We start from the raw sequence: 15,911 nt of genomic DNA on the forward strand, positions 1-15,911 counted from the left end.
TGCCTCTCGTTTATCCGGATCAGGTCCCATCACTTGGAACCTCGGGAGTTGTTGATTCCAGCTCCTGAGGCCCCTGCCATCGTACGCGATCGAGGCGTTTGTACATCGACCGGCAGAAACGCGATCCCGATCTCAATCTCACTCACATAGTTTGTTATCGGACACTATATCCTCTCAAAACGCTCTTGTTTGAGGTGGAACGAACCCCCGAGATCCCCCCATCCCTTGCCGCCCGTCCAGCACTTCCGCGATCTTCAAGATGGCCGCGCAAGGCTATTACAACGGCGCGTACAACAACCCTCCCGCATACGAACATCCGGACCATGCCACAGACCCATTCAATCGGGTCTCACCACGTCCAAGTCCAGCGGGATATAACGCCGGTCCTTACCAGCAAACACCAGACTCTGACCCTCATCACTCCCGCTACAGCCAACAATCCATCGGCTCGGACAATGGAGCATACGTTGCTGGGGGGAGGATGAATGAACACGATCAGTATTCCGAGAATATCCCCTTGAAGTCACCGAATCCGTACTCGAACGATCACCCCTACGCCAATGAACCTCCTCAGAATAACTGGATGCAGCAACCGACTCATTACGCGCCGGACCCTGGGATGATGGAGCCTCAAGCTCCTCGTGCGCACAGGCAGAAGCAGCCATTCTGGAAGAAGAAGATTGCGTATGTTACGTATATTTTAACGGTCGCTCAGATCATTGTGTTTATTGTTGAGTTGGTGAAGAGTGGTAGGTTCTCGGGCATTTCAGGAAATGCAAATGCAAGGACAAGTGCTAACGGATTAACTTGTAGGGCAACTTACAGGAACGCCCGTTCAGACCAAGCCTCAGTTTAACCCCATGATTGGCCCATCTGCATACGTTCAGATCAACATGGGTGCGAGATATACACCTTGCATGAAGAACGTACCTGGGGTGCAGAATGCTACACAACAAGTCAACTTCCCTTGTCCCAACGCTACGACTACGGACTCGGACTGCACATTGTCCGAGCTATGCGGATTCGACGGCGTTCCCAACCCACACCCTAACGGTTCCCTCGATGACAAGCCCGAGCCCAACCAGTGGTTCCGCTTCATCATCCCTATGTTCCTACACAGCGGTTTCATACATATTGGATTCAATCTGCTTGTGCAGATGACAATGGGAGCAGACATGGAGCGGACGATTGGCTGGTGGCGCTATTTGCTGGTTTACCTGAGCAGCGGTATTTGGGGATTTGTACTTGGAGGTAACTACGCCGGTCAGGGTGAAGCGTCCACAGGCTGTTCTGGTGCTCTTTTCGGCATCCTCGCGCTCTTTGTCCTGGATCTTTTGTACACATGGAACGAGCGTCAGAACCCCTGGGTGGAGCTTATCATCATGGTCCTTGGTATCGCTATATCCTTCGTTCTCGGCCTGCTTCCTGGTCTGGACAATTTCTCCCATCTTGGAGGGTTCACCATGGGACTTGCCCTCGGACTCTGCATCATGAGATCTCCCAACGCGCTCCGTGAGCGAATTGGACTTGCTCGCAGCCCGTACGTGGCGATGAGCGGCGGTGTTGCCTCTGAAAACGCCCAGCCCGACCCAACAAAGGTGCCATCTGATTCCAAGTTCGGCAAATACAGTCCCAAGGGCTTCTTTGCCGGCCGGAAACCCTTGTGGTGGGCATGGTGGCTGGTTCGTCTCGGTGCTTTGGTCGCTGTCTTGGTCGGCTTCATCCTGCTCATTGTGAACTTTTACAAGTACCCGAGCTCGAACTGTTCCTGGTGTTACAGATTCAGTTGCCTGGTGAGTTTTCCTCTCTATTATCCTCTTGAATCATGGCTAACGTTTACTTCCAATAGCCTGTCAACGGCTGGTGTGACCAAGGGAATCTGTTCCAGAGCAGTAGTGACTCCAACTAGAAGCGTGCTGCTATTGTTCTCCTCATATCTACTTGAATTATCGTTATCTACCATATTCGACACTAGTAGACCTATAGTCACTGGTTGGTATCATTTATTCTGTTTCGCAGCCACATTTTTGGGCGTTTAAATGGGATTGGTAACTCTGCGTCCAGGACAGCGACTGTCCTACGATTGTATATATGACGAATCAATATAGTCCCGGTTTAATCGAGGACTAATACATGATGAACTTTCCAGGCAACATTCATCAAAGTGGTGATCTTAAAAAAACTGTAAGACGTATGCTGCGGAGTCTATTTCGGGTGCCTCAGCCGCGTGGCTGTGTGGCTGTATTATTTCCTGACGCGGCCGCTGGCGTCAGATCACAAATTGGATTTGACCTGGGGAATCGACATGAGCTCCGCGCCGCTCCCTAGAGAACCTGGAATTTTCAGTCTTGCATCTAGCCTTTTATCTGCTCGATCATCGTTCTATCTCTCGTCTTTGCGCGCTATATCCCACTTTTCCAACCTCTCTCTGGTCGGTGCCTAAACATCCAACGCCGCTCGATCCCGAGAATGCGCTTCCCGCAATGATAGTGCGCCCTTGTTGAACCACGACCCTGAGATCTTGCTGCAATTAGCGACTGGTTAAACCCATAATACTGTGATGGCCACTCTGGCCATGTCGGAGCCCTCGTCACCCTCATTCCCAAAGCACCGGCCCAAGGCATGGGCCCTGCGCTGCGAACGGTACTGCTGCGTAGCCGCGACCTACTTCCCGCTCGCCTTTGTTTATAGCTTGACGACATGGGCGGTATATGTCGAAGCGAGCGTGGGCTTGCGACCGTCAGATAGTCCTTGGATCGGTATGATACCCAAAACTCCAACGGGTGTGCCTGTGCTTACGATCGCTTTCTCTAGGGTTACCAAGCTCGATCCTCGGAGTCGTCCTTTACCTATGTCTCAATATCTCCTACACAACCGCCGTCTTCACGGACCCCGGGTCACCCCTCCTTGGCCGGTCTCGAGGGAATAGCCGGCATCAATACAGCGCTTTGCCGATCACTGAGCTACCAGAATATACCTCATACACGGTGAACTCCACGGGCGGATCTCGATTCTGCAAGAAATGCCAGTGCCCGAAGCCGGATCGGGCGCACCACTGTTCGACGTGTAAGCGATGCGTCTTGAAGATGGATCACCATTGTCCATGGCTTGCTACCTGCGTGGGAATGTACAACTACAAAGCGTTTCTGCTTTTTCTGATATATACATCGCTGTTTTGCTGGGTGGATTTCGCGGTGGCGGCGACTTGGATCTGGACAGAGGTCTTCAATGAGACGCACTATATGGATGGAATTCTGCCGGTGAATGTGGTATTGCTCTCGATTCTAGGGGGTATTATCGGGATAGTTCTAACGGGCTTCACGGCTTGGCACATCAGCCTTGCTGTTCGTGGTTTGACCACGATCGAGTGCTTAGAGAAAACACGCTATGTTTCACCGTTGCGAAGGGCGCTGGACCGCCCTCGCCGCGAGCTCAATAACGAGCACCGGGAAGGACTTGGCGGGCGACTACAAAGCTACGGCAATCAAATCCTCGACGCACACGCGAATGCCATACCGGGAGTAACGCGCCCGGAAGAAGGCGAAGACCAAACTCCGGATATTGAGAACATGACACCCGCACAGCAAGCCCTATCCCGGTCCTACGCAGACCTAGAGCGTCAACGCGAACATGACCGATATCAAGACTACCTTGCCGAACTCGACAACGAAAAGATGCCCAACGCATTCGACCTCGGCTGGCGCCGGAACCTCCTCCACCTCTTCGGCGACCGCCCCCTCCTCTGGTTCGTCCCCATCCCCACAACAACCGGCGACGGCTGGGTCTGGGAGCCGAGCCCGAAATTCCTCGAAGCGCAAGAACGCGTCCGCGAGCGACGCGAGCAAGTCATCGCCGAACAGCGCGAGAATGAACGTGACATGTACATGCGAAACATGAACACTAGCCGCGCCGCATGGCTCGGCTCGGAGCTGCCGCAGGGCTGGACGCCCGATCAACCGCTGGGAGTTTTGGCTGCAGGAGGTGGTATTAGGGACCCCGAGCGGCCACCGACGGGGGTATCAATGAAGACGCTGCCACCGATGTCGCCGAGACCAAGACCTGGGGAGATTGATTATGGGGATGATTCTGACGCAAATCAGGATTTCTCGCTTGCGTCTAGTACGGGGATAGTAGAAGCGGGAATGGGGAAACATGGGACCAGAGAGGATGAATGGCGCGATTGGGATTAATGCATGGCACGATTATGGGTATAGGCGCCTTGGCCACTTTCTTAATGAATATATATGATTAATCAATTCAAGATGCCACCTGAACGGAAGCGATACTAGATTCCCAGTCTTGTTGGAGGCTCAACGCTCTCGGTGTGCCTGCTTGCAGCCTGGCTACCAATCACTGTCACCCACTAATTTCGACCTCGTATTCCTCCAGGCTTCTCCTCACACCGGGTAGATCCCTACCTAAGCTTTTCTCCTGACCTTCAAGCCTTCGTCCCTTCCTTCCTTTCCCTCAGTTTCGGGAATTCGCGCTCATTAATTGTTTACCACTGCTCAATCCAGACGCCTATACTTGCTTCACAACAAATATCGCGGAACAGAATGGGCAAGATAACCTTCTACTGCAACATCTGCGCAGGCCCACTCTCCGACTGGGAGCTCCGCAAGCGCTCGATGTTGCAGCCCGGTGAGATGGCGGACGTCTGTTTTGATGACGATTGTGATTGTGACTACGAGGGCGGGGCTGCAAATGACGAAGGTGATGGAAGTGATGAAGACGACGACATTGTCGACGGAGACCGAGCGCAGAATAGTCAAGAAGAAGGAGAAGATGATCCAATGGTAGAGCCAAACAGCGAAGAAGATCTCGCTCGACACGACTCGTACTGTAACTACAGGAGGGGTTATTGGGGGGATATTTTGGCGGAGGGGGATGTTGAGGTACGTTGTTTTCCCTGGCCGGTTGAACAGGTTCAGGTCCAATAAACTAACATATGCGCTTAGTGGCTTTCCGAAGCTTGCATGCTGCGTATGAGAGGATTCGACGATGAGAGTGGGGAGGAAGATGAAGATGCACCGTCACGGTATCCTTCGGGTGTCAATCCAGGCGACTGTTATATAACGCATTGTGTAAGTGACTTCGAAACTTCTACCCGTTTCCAATCTGATCTTGGGAGAGTCAAAAGATTGATTAGGTATTTAGGGCAGCTACGATGCCTATGACGGCCTTTCAATCTCCAGGACAGGCGAAGACTACTACCCTAACCAGGATGGGTTCATGCTTCACTCGAAATGCTGGAATATGCTGCATTTCGTGTTTTCAATTACACGGCCGGAGGATGGGCGGCTGGACCATCAGCGCTTGTACCGGACTATGCTGGGTAAGCTCGCAGACCAGAACGATATCTACATCGACTGGGGCGACGAAAGGTTGTATGGTGGAACTGAGGAGTTTGCGGAGCAGGAGTGGGTTCCTGTTCCAGGGTACGAGGTGTGTATATCTTTGCTGGAACCCTCGAGGCATCGACAGGAAGCTATTTGTGTATGGCTGACAGCGCCCTGACTCAGTGGCTAGTCGCAGACCCGCATAAGGACGGTGGTTTTTCTGAGCTTGTCCGTGAATCCACGAAACGGAATCCTGACTTGGAACCGGGATCTCTACGCTTAGGCGGATACACTCCTATCGCTGTCTCAGATGATCCATTCGCGAGGCTCCCTATAGAAGTGCACCACATGATACTGGAGCTGCTCCCCGCGAAGTCCGTTCTAAACTCATTCCTCAGCAGCCGCGTTCTATGTGCGTCTTCTGCCGGCTTACCACAATCGTTCTGGAAATCCCGGATCTTCACTGATATACCGTGGGCTGTACGGCCATCACTGCTTACGAGTATATCACAGGAAACCGGAAGAGTCGACTACCAAAATTTGCTAAAACTATTGAAGAAGGCTGGTGCTGCACCTCCAAATGGCCGCAATGCTCGATACGAAACCTGGTTATCGTTGAAGAATCGTCGCCGGATATGGACGTGCTGTGAAGGCATCCTCGAGGTCATGGATCTAGGGAGAAAGGAATCGGGATATGTGTCACGCGAGCTTGAAGCGTTGACCAGCTCTCGAATTGCACGTATCCGTCAGCCTGAACTGAGAGAAAGGGGGAAGCTGGTTAATAGAGAGACCTACTTTCGCCCGACGACTCTGGACCAGCCTCCTCTCCGCAGCCTCACGGTTTATTTTTCGGAGCAGATGTCAGTTGTTGGGATTGAATGGCAGCTGAAAGGCGAGACTGCTGGCCGACTATTTGGGAATCGGGGTGCCGGTATGCAAAGCATTGCGCTTCCCCAGGACCTTGTCATCACTGGGATCGTATTATCGCTGGGATCAGCATCCCGATCAAAAGACAAACATCGAGCAATCCGTGGGTTGGGTCTCTTGTCTGCCGATGATGATTATCGGGCTTGCGTCAAACTGGGAAGATGGGCGGAGGGGGATATCGTCCACGTCTTTCGTCCAGCAAAGACACAGCCGGATGCGACAATAGTAGGCATCGCCGGACAGTACAGCGTTCGTCCTCTACTTTCATCTCCTTCTTTCTACACGCAAATTACTTACTACCACAGAACACCTCTATTACGCAATTTGGCATCTTAACTGCCGACGTCATTAACAGGGCTCCCCCAACAGTCGCCCCTACCATCTTAAATCTAGACATATACACCCGCTGGTACTCCAACTACATCCCTCTCTCGAATAAAGACATTCAACTCCGGATCCGCCACGGCATATTAGGCTTCCCCCTTCGGAACATCTCCCCCTTTGACCCGCCAATCCTCGAGAACCCAGCGCAATACATCGATCTCCGAGATCGCCAGATTGCATCCATACAGACATTCTACCCGCTGGGCCAGAACAAAGAATTCGGGGGGTTCCGAATTGACTTTGCAGATGGGAGTCACGAAGTCGTGCATAAAGATGAGGGTGACCCCGGATTTCACTATTTGAAAGAGGTTGCGACGTTCGATGTGGAGGCGAAAGAGGCGATTACGAAGCTCATTTGTTACTTCAACAGTAATCGGAGCAGGGCGACACCTAATGTGCTTCATGGTATTGAGGTCAGGTTTTCCCCTGTGCTATATGGTCTGGCATTATGAAAAGGCTAACATCCGTTGTGACTATAGTTCATAACGTCTAAGAATCGAAAGCTGAGTCTCGGTTGGCTGGATGCATCCAGTGAGGGCTATAGGCGGGACTCGTATGTAGGACGCGGTGAGAGGGTTGTCGGTCTTCATTTCGGCATTAAGTCACCTGTAATTGAGAGTATCGGGCTTGTTGTGTCGTCGTCTTAGACCTTGGTTGATGTTCACAGGTCGAGAGAACTATAGAACTGGTGCCTGAGATATTAGGCATGAATGACAGGTATACCTTTTGGCGATCCAGCCACTCGCGCTCTTCCAATTGTTCCGTCTTCCTTGCACCTGTCCTCGAGCAGTCGCTCCTTTACCTCCTTTTACGCGCCATCCTAGCTGGTCTCAGGAATTGCCAACTATTCATTTCCCTCACGATACAATATCTGAGCCACGTACCAGCACTGTCGTTCTTATCATCCAAACCAGTTCAAGCTCCAGCTGCCACGCGGCCCGCGCGATTCCAAAACCGAACTTCACCAAATAACAGACAACCCTTTGATTCCTCTGTATCGACTCGGAAACCTTTGAACCTCCAGAGAAGAAGAGGGAACCCACCAAAATGTCCCGGTCCGTCCGCCGCCTAATGAAGGAAGCGTCCGAGCTCTCCTCCTCGCCCTCCCCGCACTTCACCGCAGCCCCCGTCTCCGACTCAAACCTCTACGACTGGCACTTCACAATTGCCGGCCCACCCCCACCATCCCCTTACGCCGGCGGCATCTACCACGGCCGTATCGTCCTCCCACCCACATACCCTCTCCGCCCGCCATCCTTCCGCTTCCTCACCCCCTCCGGCCGCTTCGAAGTCAACCGCGAGATCTGCCTCAGCATCTCGGGACACCATGAAGAGACGTGGCAGCCCGCTTGGGGGATCCGAACGGCGCTGATTGCGATTCGCAGCTTTATGGATGGGGATGTCAAGGGGCAGGTTGGCGGGTTGGATGGTGTGAGCGATGCGATTAAGAAGGAGTGGGCGGTTGCGAGTCGCGGGTGGCGCTGTGAGGCTTGTGGGGAGGGGAAGAGCAATGAGCAGGTGTTGAGTGAGTGGCGAGGTTTCTGTGTAGAGCAGGGGGTTGATGTTGAGAAGGAAGAGGAGGCTGAGGGGGTGCCGGAAGAGTTGAGGCTTGGGGTTAAGAAGGCGGATGGAAATAACGAGACTGATACGGCAAAGGACACGCATGCAACAGCTACTCCGAGCCCTGGTGCGGGTCAGATGGGAGGCGGGTCTACAGAGGTGCCCGTGAAGACAGGAGGGAGCGTGCCGGTGCCTGCTAGTTCGACGAGTACGACTACGTCTATGCCTCCATCTACACAAACCCCGGTGCCCCCGCAGAGCAACGGACCAAGACCAATCACGTCTCAGCCCCGTCTACAACCGCAGCAAAGACAACCTACGACGACTACTAGTACAGCGCCAACAAGGAGGCAGACCGCTCCACCTGCTTCGCAAGATAGCCCATGGCTGGACCGGGCGATCTTCGGCGTGCTGATCGCGCTAGTCCTGATGATCCTGCGGCGGTTTGTTGACATCGAAGATTAAATTGACTGTTTCATATTTTGAGATTCTCACAGTTGGATACGTTAGCGGGCGTTATATTTGTGGTTACATTCACCCAAATGTTTCTTTTCGTGTTATATACCTCAATGGGGACTCTTTTTAGCTTTGTCTAATGTTCACTGATCCTTGCTACCTAGTACTGAACTAGTCTGCTCAGAATGATGGAGGCTTCTTGTCTGAGTTGTCTGATAAAGGAGCGAGGCATTGTCCCAAACAGACCGATATATCGAAAAACACCTTTCTCAACGGTTCCCGACTCGGTCAGCTTCGAGGTGCCTTTGCTCTCATCGGAAGACCGCCTCATTTTCTCATCTGCTCCGTTGCCAATGTCCGTGGCCCTGGATTCAACCTCGTCGTTGCTATTCCCGTTGTTATCTTCGGTAATTCCATGAGATGCGAAGTCGACCTTATGTTTCCCCCAGTGATTCAACGGCCTTTTCAAGTGTCCCAACAAACTTGAAAGCCTCATGCCTGTCTCAATGCCTACGAGGAGGTCATTCATTATCAAATCATGACAAAACCATTATCTATGGTTTCCCAGCACCCCCGAGTAACACGGCCTGGCTTAAGGTCCGCGCCGCATCAGAAGTCACATCCGCCCTTTGTGGTGCCTGGCGGGGTCTTTTGTTATCCCAGCATGCTGCTCCTACTAGCCATCGGTATATACTTCCCCAGTTCGCCCTGGATGACCTACTAGTCTGCCCCATCCACCACCGAGGCCGTCCCGGAACAGATCAAGACAATGAGCCGGAGACTAACTACAGAGAGGTGAGTTCTCACCATCCACACTACGTCTGGAATAGTCTTCAATAGACTAACAAGCCTCTAGGCTTTAGCTAGGTCCAACTTTTATGTTCTCCGTCACCATCTAACGTATCCCATGTCGCAAATACCAGAGGGTTTCGTCCCATTTGGTACAACTACCACTCCTGCGGGGCTCCAAGTGAGCTACTCAGTGAGTAACTGAGCCAGAGTGATTCGCATACGCTAGGAAATTTGCTCGGCAGCAAATCACTGTGGGCATTTTGCTATCATGATGATCAATTTTTTCGACTGCCAGACCAAGAGCTATCATCTGTTACAGGACGTTTTGACTCGTCTACAACCAACATTTAAGGACAACTGCGCCGCGATAAGCGTCAGACAAAGCTTAAAGGGCTGGATTCAAGTAGAATCCACGGCACACCGCGATGCTTCTGGATTGGCTCTTAGTGTTCAACCTCCGCGTGCGACCAAGCATGGCAGGCACGACGGCTGCCGAAGTCGGTTCCTACCTCATGGATCCGAACCGACAACTGTCGCAGCTGCCAGTTTTGAATACAGTAATGAAACTTCCCTGTGCCAGCCTCTTGCAACTCTTCGGCCCCGTTCTCGTTGACTCCTTTCGTGTCGCGGGCGCATCTCTAAGCTTCCCATCAAGCATACGTTACGCCTCCCTAACCACGATGGCTCCCGTTTTCTTGAAGCGCGCCAAACAGACTGGTCCTCCTCGCGAGGCAGCGACGTACAAATTGAGCGCGCAGCTCACGCAAATCTTCCCCCCGCGCCCAGCCTTCACCGAGAAGGACATCCCCTTTCAAAAAGGCAAGGTGTATCTCATCACCGGCGGCACCTCTGGCATCGGCCTCGAGCTCGCCAAAATTCTCTACGCTAGAGGCGCAGCCGTTTACATCACGGGCCGCACGGAGGAAAAGGCGAAGAAAGCTGTGGAAGACATCCAGAAGACCGTCCCTGAACGTGAAGGCCGAATCGACTATATCCTCCTTAACCTCGACGATTTATCCACCATCAAAGCGTCCGTTGAAGCATTCAAAGAGAAAGAATCCAAGCTCGATGTTCTCTGGAACAACGCCGGCATCGCCCAGCCGCCAGCTGGTAGTCTTACAAAGCAAGGGTTCGAACTTCAGCTAGCAACGAATTGTCTTGGTCCTTTCTTGTTGACCCACATGATGCTCCCTCTACTCGAGGCGGCTGTGGAAGAGAACGGGCCGGCCTTTGCCGGTACCGTGAGAGTTGTCTGGCTTAGCAGCCAGGTTGCTGAACTCTCCTCACCTCCAGAAGGCATCGTTATGACAGAACTGAGCAACGCCCCTCAGGATAACGTTCGCAATTACCTCAACTCCAAAGTTGGTTGCTGGTTTTTGTCGGCTGAGTTTGCGCGTCGGTACGGTGACGAACGCAGAATTGTTAGCGTTGCTATGAACCCTGGCAATGCGAACACGAATCTCTTGAAAGACGCCAGATGGACGAAGATTTTCACATACCCGCTACAGCATAGTCCTAAGTTGGCTGCCCTCACCGAATTATATGCCGGCCTGTCTCCTGATGTCAACCTTGACAACAACGGTTGCTACGTGATGCCATGGGGCCGCATTCATACCACTGTCGCACCGCATCTGTTGAACGCGATGAGGCTCAAGGAGATTGGTGGGACTGGTAGAGCAAAAGCGTTCTATGAGTTTTGCGAGGACAAAACCAAAGATTATTATTAGCTGTGTGAGAATTGGTTTGCGTTTCTTCTATTCTTGCCCTAAAACTCGACTTTTTGTATCGGTATTCCGCCTCTCGTCCGATGTATTATTGTCTCCTAAGTCAACACCCTGGTCAATGAAGGAAGAACTCTCCCTCTTGTGTTTTAAAACAATTCCAGAAAGGTCTCTGCCATTCAATTGGAAGAAATACTACAAGAAATGCTTTATTTATTCTCAAATGAATCCCTATGTGTACGGAGAAGTAGATTCATAGGCGCTCTCACAGAGCTGCATGATCTGCTTCCAGCGTGACAGGATCAAGTCAAGCTTCGCCCTCGTAGACTCGTCCGCCACTGTCTTTAATACGCCTTCCGTAGCATGTACGGCGAAGGTGCTCTCTTCCAAATACCTCTCTAACCAGCCACGATGGATCTCCCCTACTCTTTTCGCGTCGGATGCCCGCTCTGATCCATCCTTATTATTGGTAAACTCCCGCCAGTTCGTCAGACTCATGTGCTTGATTTTGGCGACAGCTACCAGACGTTCATCTAAGCCACTCGAAAGAATCTCGTAGTTGCTGGCAAGAAACATATTAGTTGACTTGCCGATATCAGGACGCGATACTGGGATATCAAGTTAGTACGAGCAACATACCCAAGGCAGTCGTGCGCATCCAATGCTTCCTTCTGTTCTGCTGATAGATCGGGGATGATTAAGTCGTCAAGGTAGACTGTGTCTGAGGGGTTGTCGTCGGGGCAGAAGCCGTCTATCATGTATGTCTTGTCAGTGCCGCGGTGCGAGTAAGAGAAAACTATGTGGAAACTGACATTCGACCAGGAGGAAGTCGTTTGAATGCGAACCGTAGCTCATGTAGACTTCTTCGCCTTTTTCTATACCGGGGCTTCGTTAGTTGCGGCCGCGGCCTTATGGTGCATACATAAGACCCGAAGATGGAAGTAGAGAGATAGAAGTACCATAGCGCCTCGTAGCCTTGAATGTATACTTTCTCCCATCGAATTTGACCTCACAGGCCTATACCAGATCAGCCATCTTTTTCTCATTTAACCAAAGTACAAACATCCCCGATTAAAAAAGAGAACTCACCGCATCATCAACATGATTGAAATAATCTGCATACGGCACCATCCCAATCGCATCATTCCAATCCTCTGGCTCCTCTTTCCCCGGGGAAATATAGTAGAAGCTCCGCGAATTGATAATCGACCAGTTATACGCAAAGGTCTTCCACTCCGTTTCCGGGAAAACAGACACGACAGAGTCCCATGCAGACCTTAACCGTTTCTCCTGCTGCGCGAGAAGATTCTGATAGCGCGTTTCGTACGGTTTTGTCGCTGACTGGGATATTGAAGGGAGAGAATTCCAGCGGCCGGATATTGAGGGAGGCAGGAGTACGGGCGCCCCCTCTGATGGTTCTTGTTGCTGGTCGTCTTCGGAAGGAATCTCTGATGCAGAGTTTGAGACTCGTAGATGCTTGGGCCAGAAAATTGGCATGCTGTTCTCGAACTCTTCCCAGTCTGGCCATACACTGCGCCATGTGTCGAGCTCGGAGAGGAGCTCCGGATCCCCGTGGGTAAGAAACGCAGCGAGGATCCCATGGATTGATGCTCCCTCTGGGAATTGACTGACGAATTCCGTTGGGATTGAGTCAATCGTGAGCATTAGCTTCATGGGGATAGAGAGCATGATCTCATTCTCCTGCCTTCTGGTTAGCCACCACCTTACCAAGCGTAGTAACATCCATACATAGACGATAAGCTAAAATGAATGGCAAGACATACTCACTTTGATATCCCTCGTCGCAATCATTCCCAATCGCCGGCCCGAAAATCGGGCTGGGGCTACACCCTTGATTTTGATACCGTGAGCTACCGCCCATTTTGTAAAGTTTTCGTGCTCTATCCCTGGCGAGTCTGTATCTGACATTGCAACACTCTATACGTAATAAGCTTAGATTGAGAATTGAGAGAGGAAAATATTTCCTCAAGGTCTTCAGTCCAAGGACGTTGTGAGCTTTTTACCTAATATGGTTAGCTCGAAATTGCTCCAGTGGTTTATGTAAGACAAAAAGAGCCGGATGCTTGAGCCAGAGGTTTCCACCGCTGCGATCCGCAGAGCAAACGACAATCAAATCACAGAAAATTCTTTGACCACAGACATGGCAGACTCAAATGGGTCTACAGACCCCACAAAATCAACATCCGACAACCCCCCACCCGCCGACTCAAACATCAACCACGCCGCCTCCCTCTCCTACTGGAACGGCGTCCCCGCAACCTCCAACGCCATGCTCGCAATGCTGGGCAACTACCCCTGGTACACACGAATCGACCTGCGCGGCTCAAAGACCTTCCTGAATAAGGTCCGCCGAATGATTCTAGGCGGCTCAGCGGAAGGGAAGCTCCAGAATGCCGTGGACTGCGGCGCGGGGGTTGGACGCGTTACAGAGGGGTTCCTGAGCCACGTGTGCGAAGTCGTCGATGCCGTGGAGCCCGTTGAGAAGTTTACGGCTGTGTTGGCTGCGAGTCCGCTGAAGAGCTCGGGGGCTGTAGGGAAGATTTATGTGATGGGGATTGAGGACTGGGTTCCGGAGAAGGAATATGATTTGATCTGGACGCAGTTCTGTGTTGGGCATGTCACGGATGCGCAATTGGGGGTTTATCTACAGCGGTGCCGCGATGCGCTGAAGGAGACGGGGGTGATTGTCTTCAAGGAGAATATCTCAACGGATCCGAATGGGAGGGATATGTATGATGAAGAGGATAGCAGTGTGACGAGGACGGATGAGAAGTTCAGAGCACTATTCAAGGAGGCCGGTCTGAATGTGATTGCGTCCGAGTTACAACTGGGGTTTCCGAAGAACTTCAAATTGCTTCCCGTGAGATTCTATGCTTTGCGGCCTAAAAGCTGAAGAACACAAAACCGAAAAAAAAAAGAAACAAAAAAAAAGAAAAAGAAACAAAAGATACTAGGATGCCTCCATCGCCACGAGCCTCTAAACGCCAAAACATGTGGGATTCGCAAATCATAGGAGCAGCACGCCGCTCGAAACGCAAGATGGGACCCTCCTCTTGACAGTTGCTGCAGAAATGGACGAGAATCATGGCATGTCCCTTGAGAAGCAATTCGCTTCGCACAATATTCTGAAAGATATAAACAGATTATAGGGTACATTCAAAGATCGACTGGGAAAAGACGTGGGTATCTATCGCTGCTCATCAATAACTCATAAAGCGACGGGCCCTAGCAAACTTGCTAGGGTGGTAATAACGATCAATCCTCAAGGCGTGGCGCCTATATATCTCCCAAGGCGCACGCTGCTGAGCTGGTTTATTGTATAGTGTTGCAATTGTACTGACTGCTTTTGTGCATGATACCCTAGGCTGTAGACATGGACGTCGTCGATGACTTTTCTCGAATTTGCGGAAAGAATCGCGGAAAATGAATAGACTCTAGGCGAGTCCTGGCAGTTGGGGCATTTATATCGTCGACGTATGGCTCGCCTCCTTGAGGCCCGTTGGTTCTCCAGGCCTCCTTCTCGCGACGTAGATCGCTTTGAACCCAGGGGATTGTGATCAGAGTCCAAAGCCCGGCCCATACGAAGGGGACACACCACCCAATCTGCAGCGATGTTAGTGTGAACTTCAAGACGGCAACAGGGCTAATGCTTACCGCAAATGCAGCATCCTGCGGAGTCGTAAAGATCATTGCAGTAATGGCAGCAGCCCATATTATCGAACCTCCTGCCCAGAAGTAATTCATTTGCACGAGCATCCGTCGGAAATAAGGGCTAGACAGATAGCGTGTTCGGAGGGCGTAGCGGTACATCTGACCACCGCCGCCATCGACTGCAACCACGTCTTCAATGAGAACATATAATGCAGTCGGCATGACTGCGCCTTTGGGCGTCGACGAGATCCGGAACGGTGCTCGAAATCCGCATGCACGAAGGATGTCCAGGGTCAGGTAGACAACTCCGAAGTAGAACATCACCGTCGGCAGGACCATAGCGACGAGTCTCACTTTATGTCTGGTTAGTACACATATGAGACTGGTTTAGAGAAGGTTATTCTTACCATACGGCTCCTCAGGGACTGTTCCTCTGCAAATGAAGTTAGTATATTTCAGTTAGGACGGGCAGGTCCACTTACGTGATGAGCTCGACCGCCAATATCAGCCACACAATGGTGAAATTGATGTGAAAGAAGTCTAGCTGAACTGACGTTAGCATCCAGGTTGTCCCTCCCTACCGATCTTTGTGCGCTTACCCATGACTTGCGAGCGTTCAACGGCCGAGTTGTAGAATCGGAGCGGAAGAGGTTGTAAAGTCGATAGAAGTATTCGAACACAGAGATACCTCCCAGCGCGAGAGTCACGATGGTAAAGACTAATGACAAGAAGCGCATGTTAGCGACTATTCATCACGACAATTGGACCGCTCGATGCCACCGCACATACCCAAGTTATGCGACAAATTAGTGCCATACCAAAGTCCGTAATATAAACCGAGAGGTTGAGCGGTGCAGTCAAGCACAAATAAGATCCAGAAAAACGCAATGGACTTCTTCCGGTCTCGCAGTGAGTATGGGAGGGGAGGAGGCTCTGATGCGTGCGTCGTTGTGGAAGCCGGTGCAGCGGACTCTGGAACACCGGGCTCTGGGATAGCAGGCTCTGGGGCAGCGGTGGCTGTGGCGGCGCGCGCTTCTTCGTCCATCGATAAAGCGATAAC

General features: G+C 51.7%; 8 protein-coding genes across 8 annotated transcripts; 6 read left to right on the forward strand and 2 right to left on the reverse strand.

The window, feature by feature from the left end:
• Window positions 1–259: 259 nt before the first annotated feature.
• On the forward strand, window positions 260–1,909 carry BJX68DRAFT_263471 (rhomboid family membrane protein; the record flags this gene model as incomplete). The annotated part of the gene is made up of 3 exons (XM_071044698.1): window positions 260–749; window positions 814–1,793; window positions 1,850–1,909. 3 exons carry the CDS (start codon window positions 260–262, stop codon window positions 1,907–1,909), a joined length of 1,530 nt encoding a protein of 509 aa, XP_070902807.1.
• A 354-nt stretch (window positions 1,910–2,263) lies between these two features.
• On the forward strand, window positions 2,264–4,275 carry BJX68DRAFT_193884 (DHHC family palmitoyltransferase). The gene is made up of 2 exons (XM_071037444.1): window positions 2,264–2,759; window positions 2,815–4,275. Exons 1-2 carry the CDS (start codon window positions 2,561–2,563, stop codon window positions 4,188–4,190), a joined length of 1,575 nt encoding a protein of 524 aa, XP_070902808.1. The 5' UTR covers window positions 2,264–2,560; the 3' UTR covers window positions 4,191–4,275.
• A 48-nt stretch (window positions 4,276–4,323) lies between these two features.
• Window positions 4,324–7,119, forward strand: BJX68DRAFT_229778 (uncharacterized protein). Its single transcript, XM_071039101.1, has 5 exons — window positions 4,324–4,895; window positions 4,959–5,084; window positions 5,158–5,445; window positions 5,523–6,515; window positions 6,572–7,119. The coding sequence occupies exons 1-5, from the start codon at window positions 4,557–4,559 to the stop codon at window positions 7,100–7,102; spliced, it is 2,277 nt and encodes a 758-aa protein (XP_070902809.1). The 5' UTR covers window positions 4,324–4,556; the 3' UTR covers window positions 7,103–7,119.
• Window positions 7,120–7,425: 306 nt separating this feature from the next.
• Window positions 7,426–9,258, forward strand: BJX68DRAFT_229782 (ubiquitin-conjugating enzyme E2). The gene has a single exon (XM_071039102.1). The coding sequence runs from the start codon at window positions 7,698–7,700 to the stop codon at window positions 8,673–8,675; it is 978 nt and encodes a 325-aa protein (XP_070902810.1). The 5' UTR covers window positions 7,426–7,697; the 3' UTR covers window positions 8,676–9,258.
• An 880-nt stretch (window positions 9,259–10,138) lies between these two features.
• Window positions 10,139–11,185, forward strand: BJX68DRAFT_253255 (uncharacterized protein; the record flags this gene model as incomplete). Its single annotated transcript, XM_071042692.1, has 1 exon — window positions 10,139–11,185. The coding sequence occupies one exon, from the start codon at window positions 10,139–10,141 to the stop codon at window positions 11,183–11,185; it is 1,047 nt and encodes a 348-aa protein (XP_070902811.1).
• Window positions 11,186–11,385: 200 nt separating this feature from the next.
• On the reverse strand, window positions 11,386–13,138 carry BJX68DRAFT_229785 (uncharacterized protein). The gene is made up of 6 exons (XM_071039103.1): window positions 12,968–13,138; window positions 12,269–12,880; window positions 12,139–12,196; window positions 11,992–12,054; window positions 11,819–11,930; window positions 11,386–11,741 (listed from the first exon to the last, which is right to left on the reverse strand). The coding sequence occupies exons 1-6, from the start codon at window positions 13,106–13,108 to the stop codon at window positions 11,411–11,413; spliced, it is 1,317 nt and encodes a 438-aa protein (XP_070902812.1). The 5' UTR covers window positions 13,109–13,138; the 3' UTR covers window positions 11,386–11,410.
• A 142-nt stretch (window positions 13,139–13,280) lies between these two features.
• BJX68DRAFT_194010 (N-terminal protein methyltransferase) lies at window positions 13,281–14,543 on the forward strand. Its single transcript, XM_071037446.1, has one exon. The coding sequence runs from the start codon at window positions 13,341–13,343 to the stop codon at window positions 14,091–14,093; it is 753 nt and encodes a 250-aa protein (XP_070902813.1). The 5' UTR covers window positions 13,281–13,340; the 3' UTR covers window positions 14,094–14,543.
• Window positions 14,544–14,560: 17 nt separating this feature from the next.
• On the reverse strand, window positions 14,561–15,896 carry BJX68DRAFT_263478 (uncharacterized protein; the record flags this gene model as incomplete). The annotated part of the gene is made up of 6 exons (XM_071044699.1): window positions 14,561–14,803; window positions 14,855–15,204; window positions 15,259–15,284; window positions 15,334–15,395; window positions 15,451–15,569; window positions 15,641–15,896. 6 exons carry the CDS (start codon window positions 15,894–15,896, stop codon window positions 14,561–14,563), a joined length of 1,056 nt encoding a protein of 351 aa, XP_070902814.1.
• Between the last annotated feature and the right edge of the window lie 15 nt (window positions 15,897–15,911).

The sequence above is a fragment of the Aspergillus pseudodeflectus genome, assembly GCF_044049435.1.
Source record: "Aspergillus pseudodeflectus strain CBS 756.74 chromosome Unknown BJX68scaffold_7, whole genome shotgun sequence".
NCBI lineage: Eukaryota > Fungi > Ascomycota > Eurotiomycetes > Eurotiales > Aspergillaceae > Aspergillus > Aspergillus pseudodeflectus.

Bases quoted from the DNA above. Each gene is read 5' to 3' on its own strand.
- BJX68DRAFT_193884 (XM_071037444.1), top strand. From the start codon at position 2,561: ATGGCCACTCTGGCCATGTCGGAGCCCTCGTCACCCTCATTCCCAAAG. The intron at 2,760-2,814 runs GTATGATACCCA...CGCTTTCTCTAG, and splicing joins GTCAGATAGTCCTTGGATCG to GGTTACCAAGCTCGATCCTC.
- BJX68DRAFT_229778 (XM_071039101.1), top strand. From the start codon at position 4,557: ATGGGCAAGATAACCTTCTACTGCAACATCTGCGCAGGCCCACTCTCC. The intron at 4,896-4,958 runs GTACGTTGTTTT...ATATGCGCTTAG, and splicing joins TGGCGGAGGGGGATGTTGAG to TGGCTTTCCGAAGCTTGCAT. The intron at 6,516-6,571 runs GTTCGTCCTCTA...TTACTACCACAG, and splicing joins GCATCGCCGGACAGTACAGC to AACACCTCTATTACGCAATT.
- BJX68DRAFT_229782 (XM_071039102.1), top strand. From the start codon at position 7,698: ATGTCCCGGTCCGTCCGCCGCCTAATGAAGGAAGCGTCCGAGCTCTCC.
- BJX68DRAFT_229785 (XM_071039103.1), bottom strand. From the start codon at position 13,108: ATGTCAGATACAGACTCGCCAGGGATAGAGCACGAAAACTTTACAAAA. The intron at 12,881-12,967 runs GTGAGTATGTCT...ACCAGAAGGCAG, and splicing joins TTGCGACGAGGGATATCAAA to GAGAATGAGATCATGCTCTC. The intron at 11,931-11,991 runs GTCAGTTTCCAC...CATACATGATAG, and splicing joins CGACTTCCTCCTGGTCGAAT to ACGGCTTCTGCCCCGACGAC.
- BJX68DRAFT_194010 (XM_071037446.1), top strand. From the start codon at position 13,341: ATGGCAGACTCAAATGGGTCTACAGACCCCACAAAATCAACATCCGAC.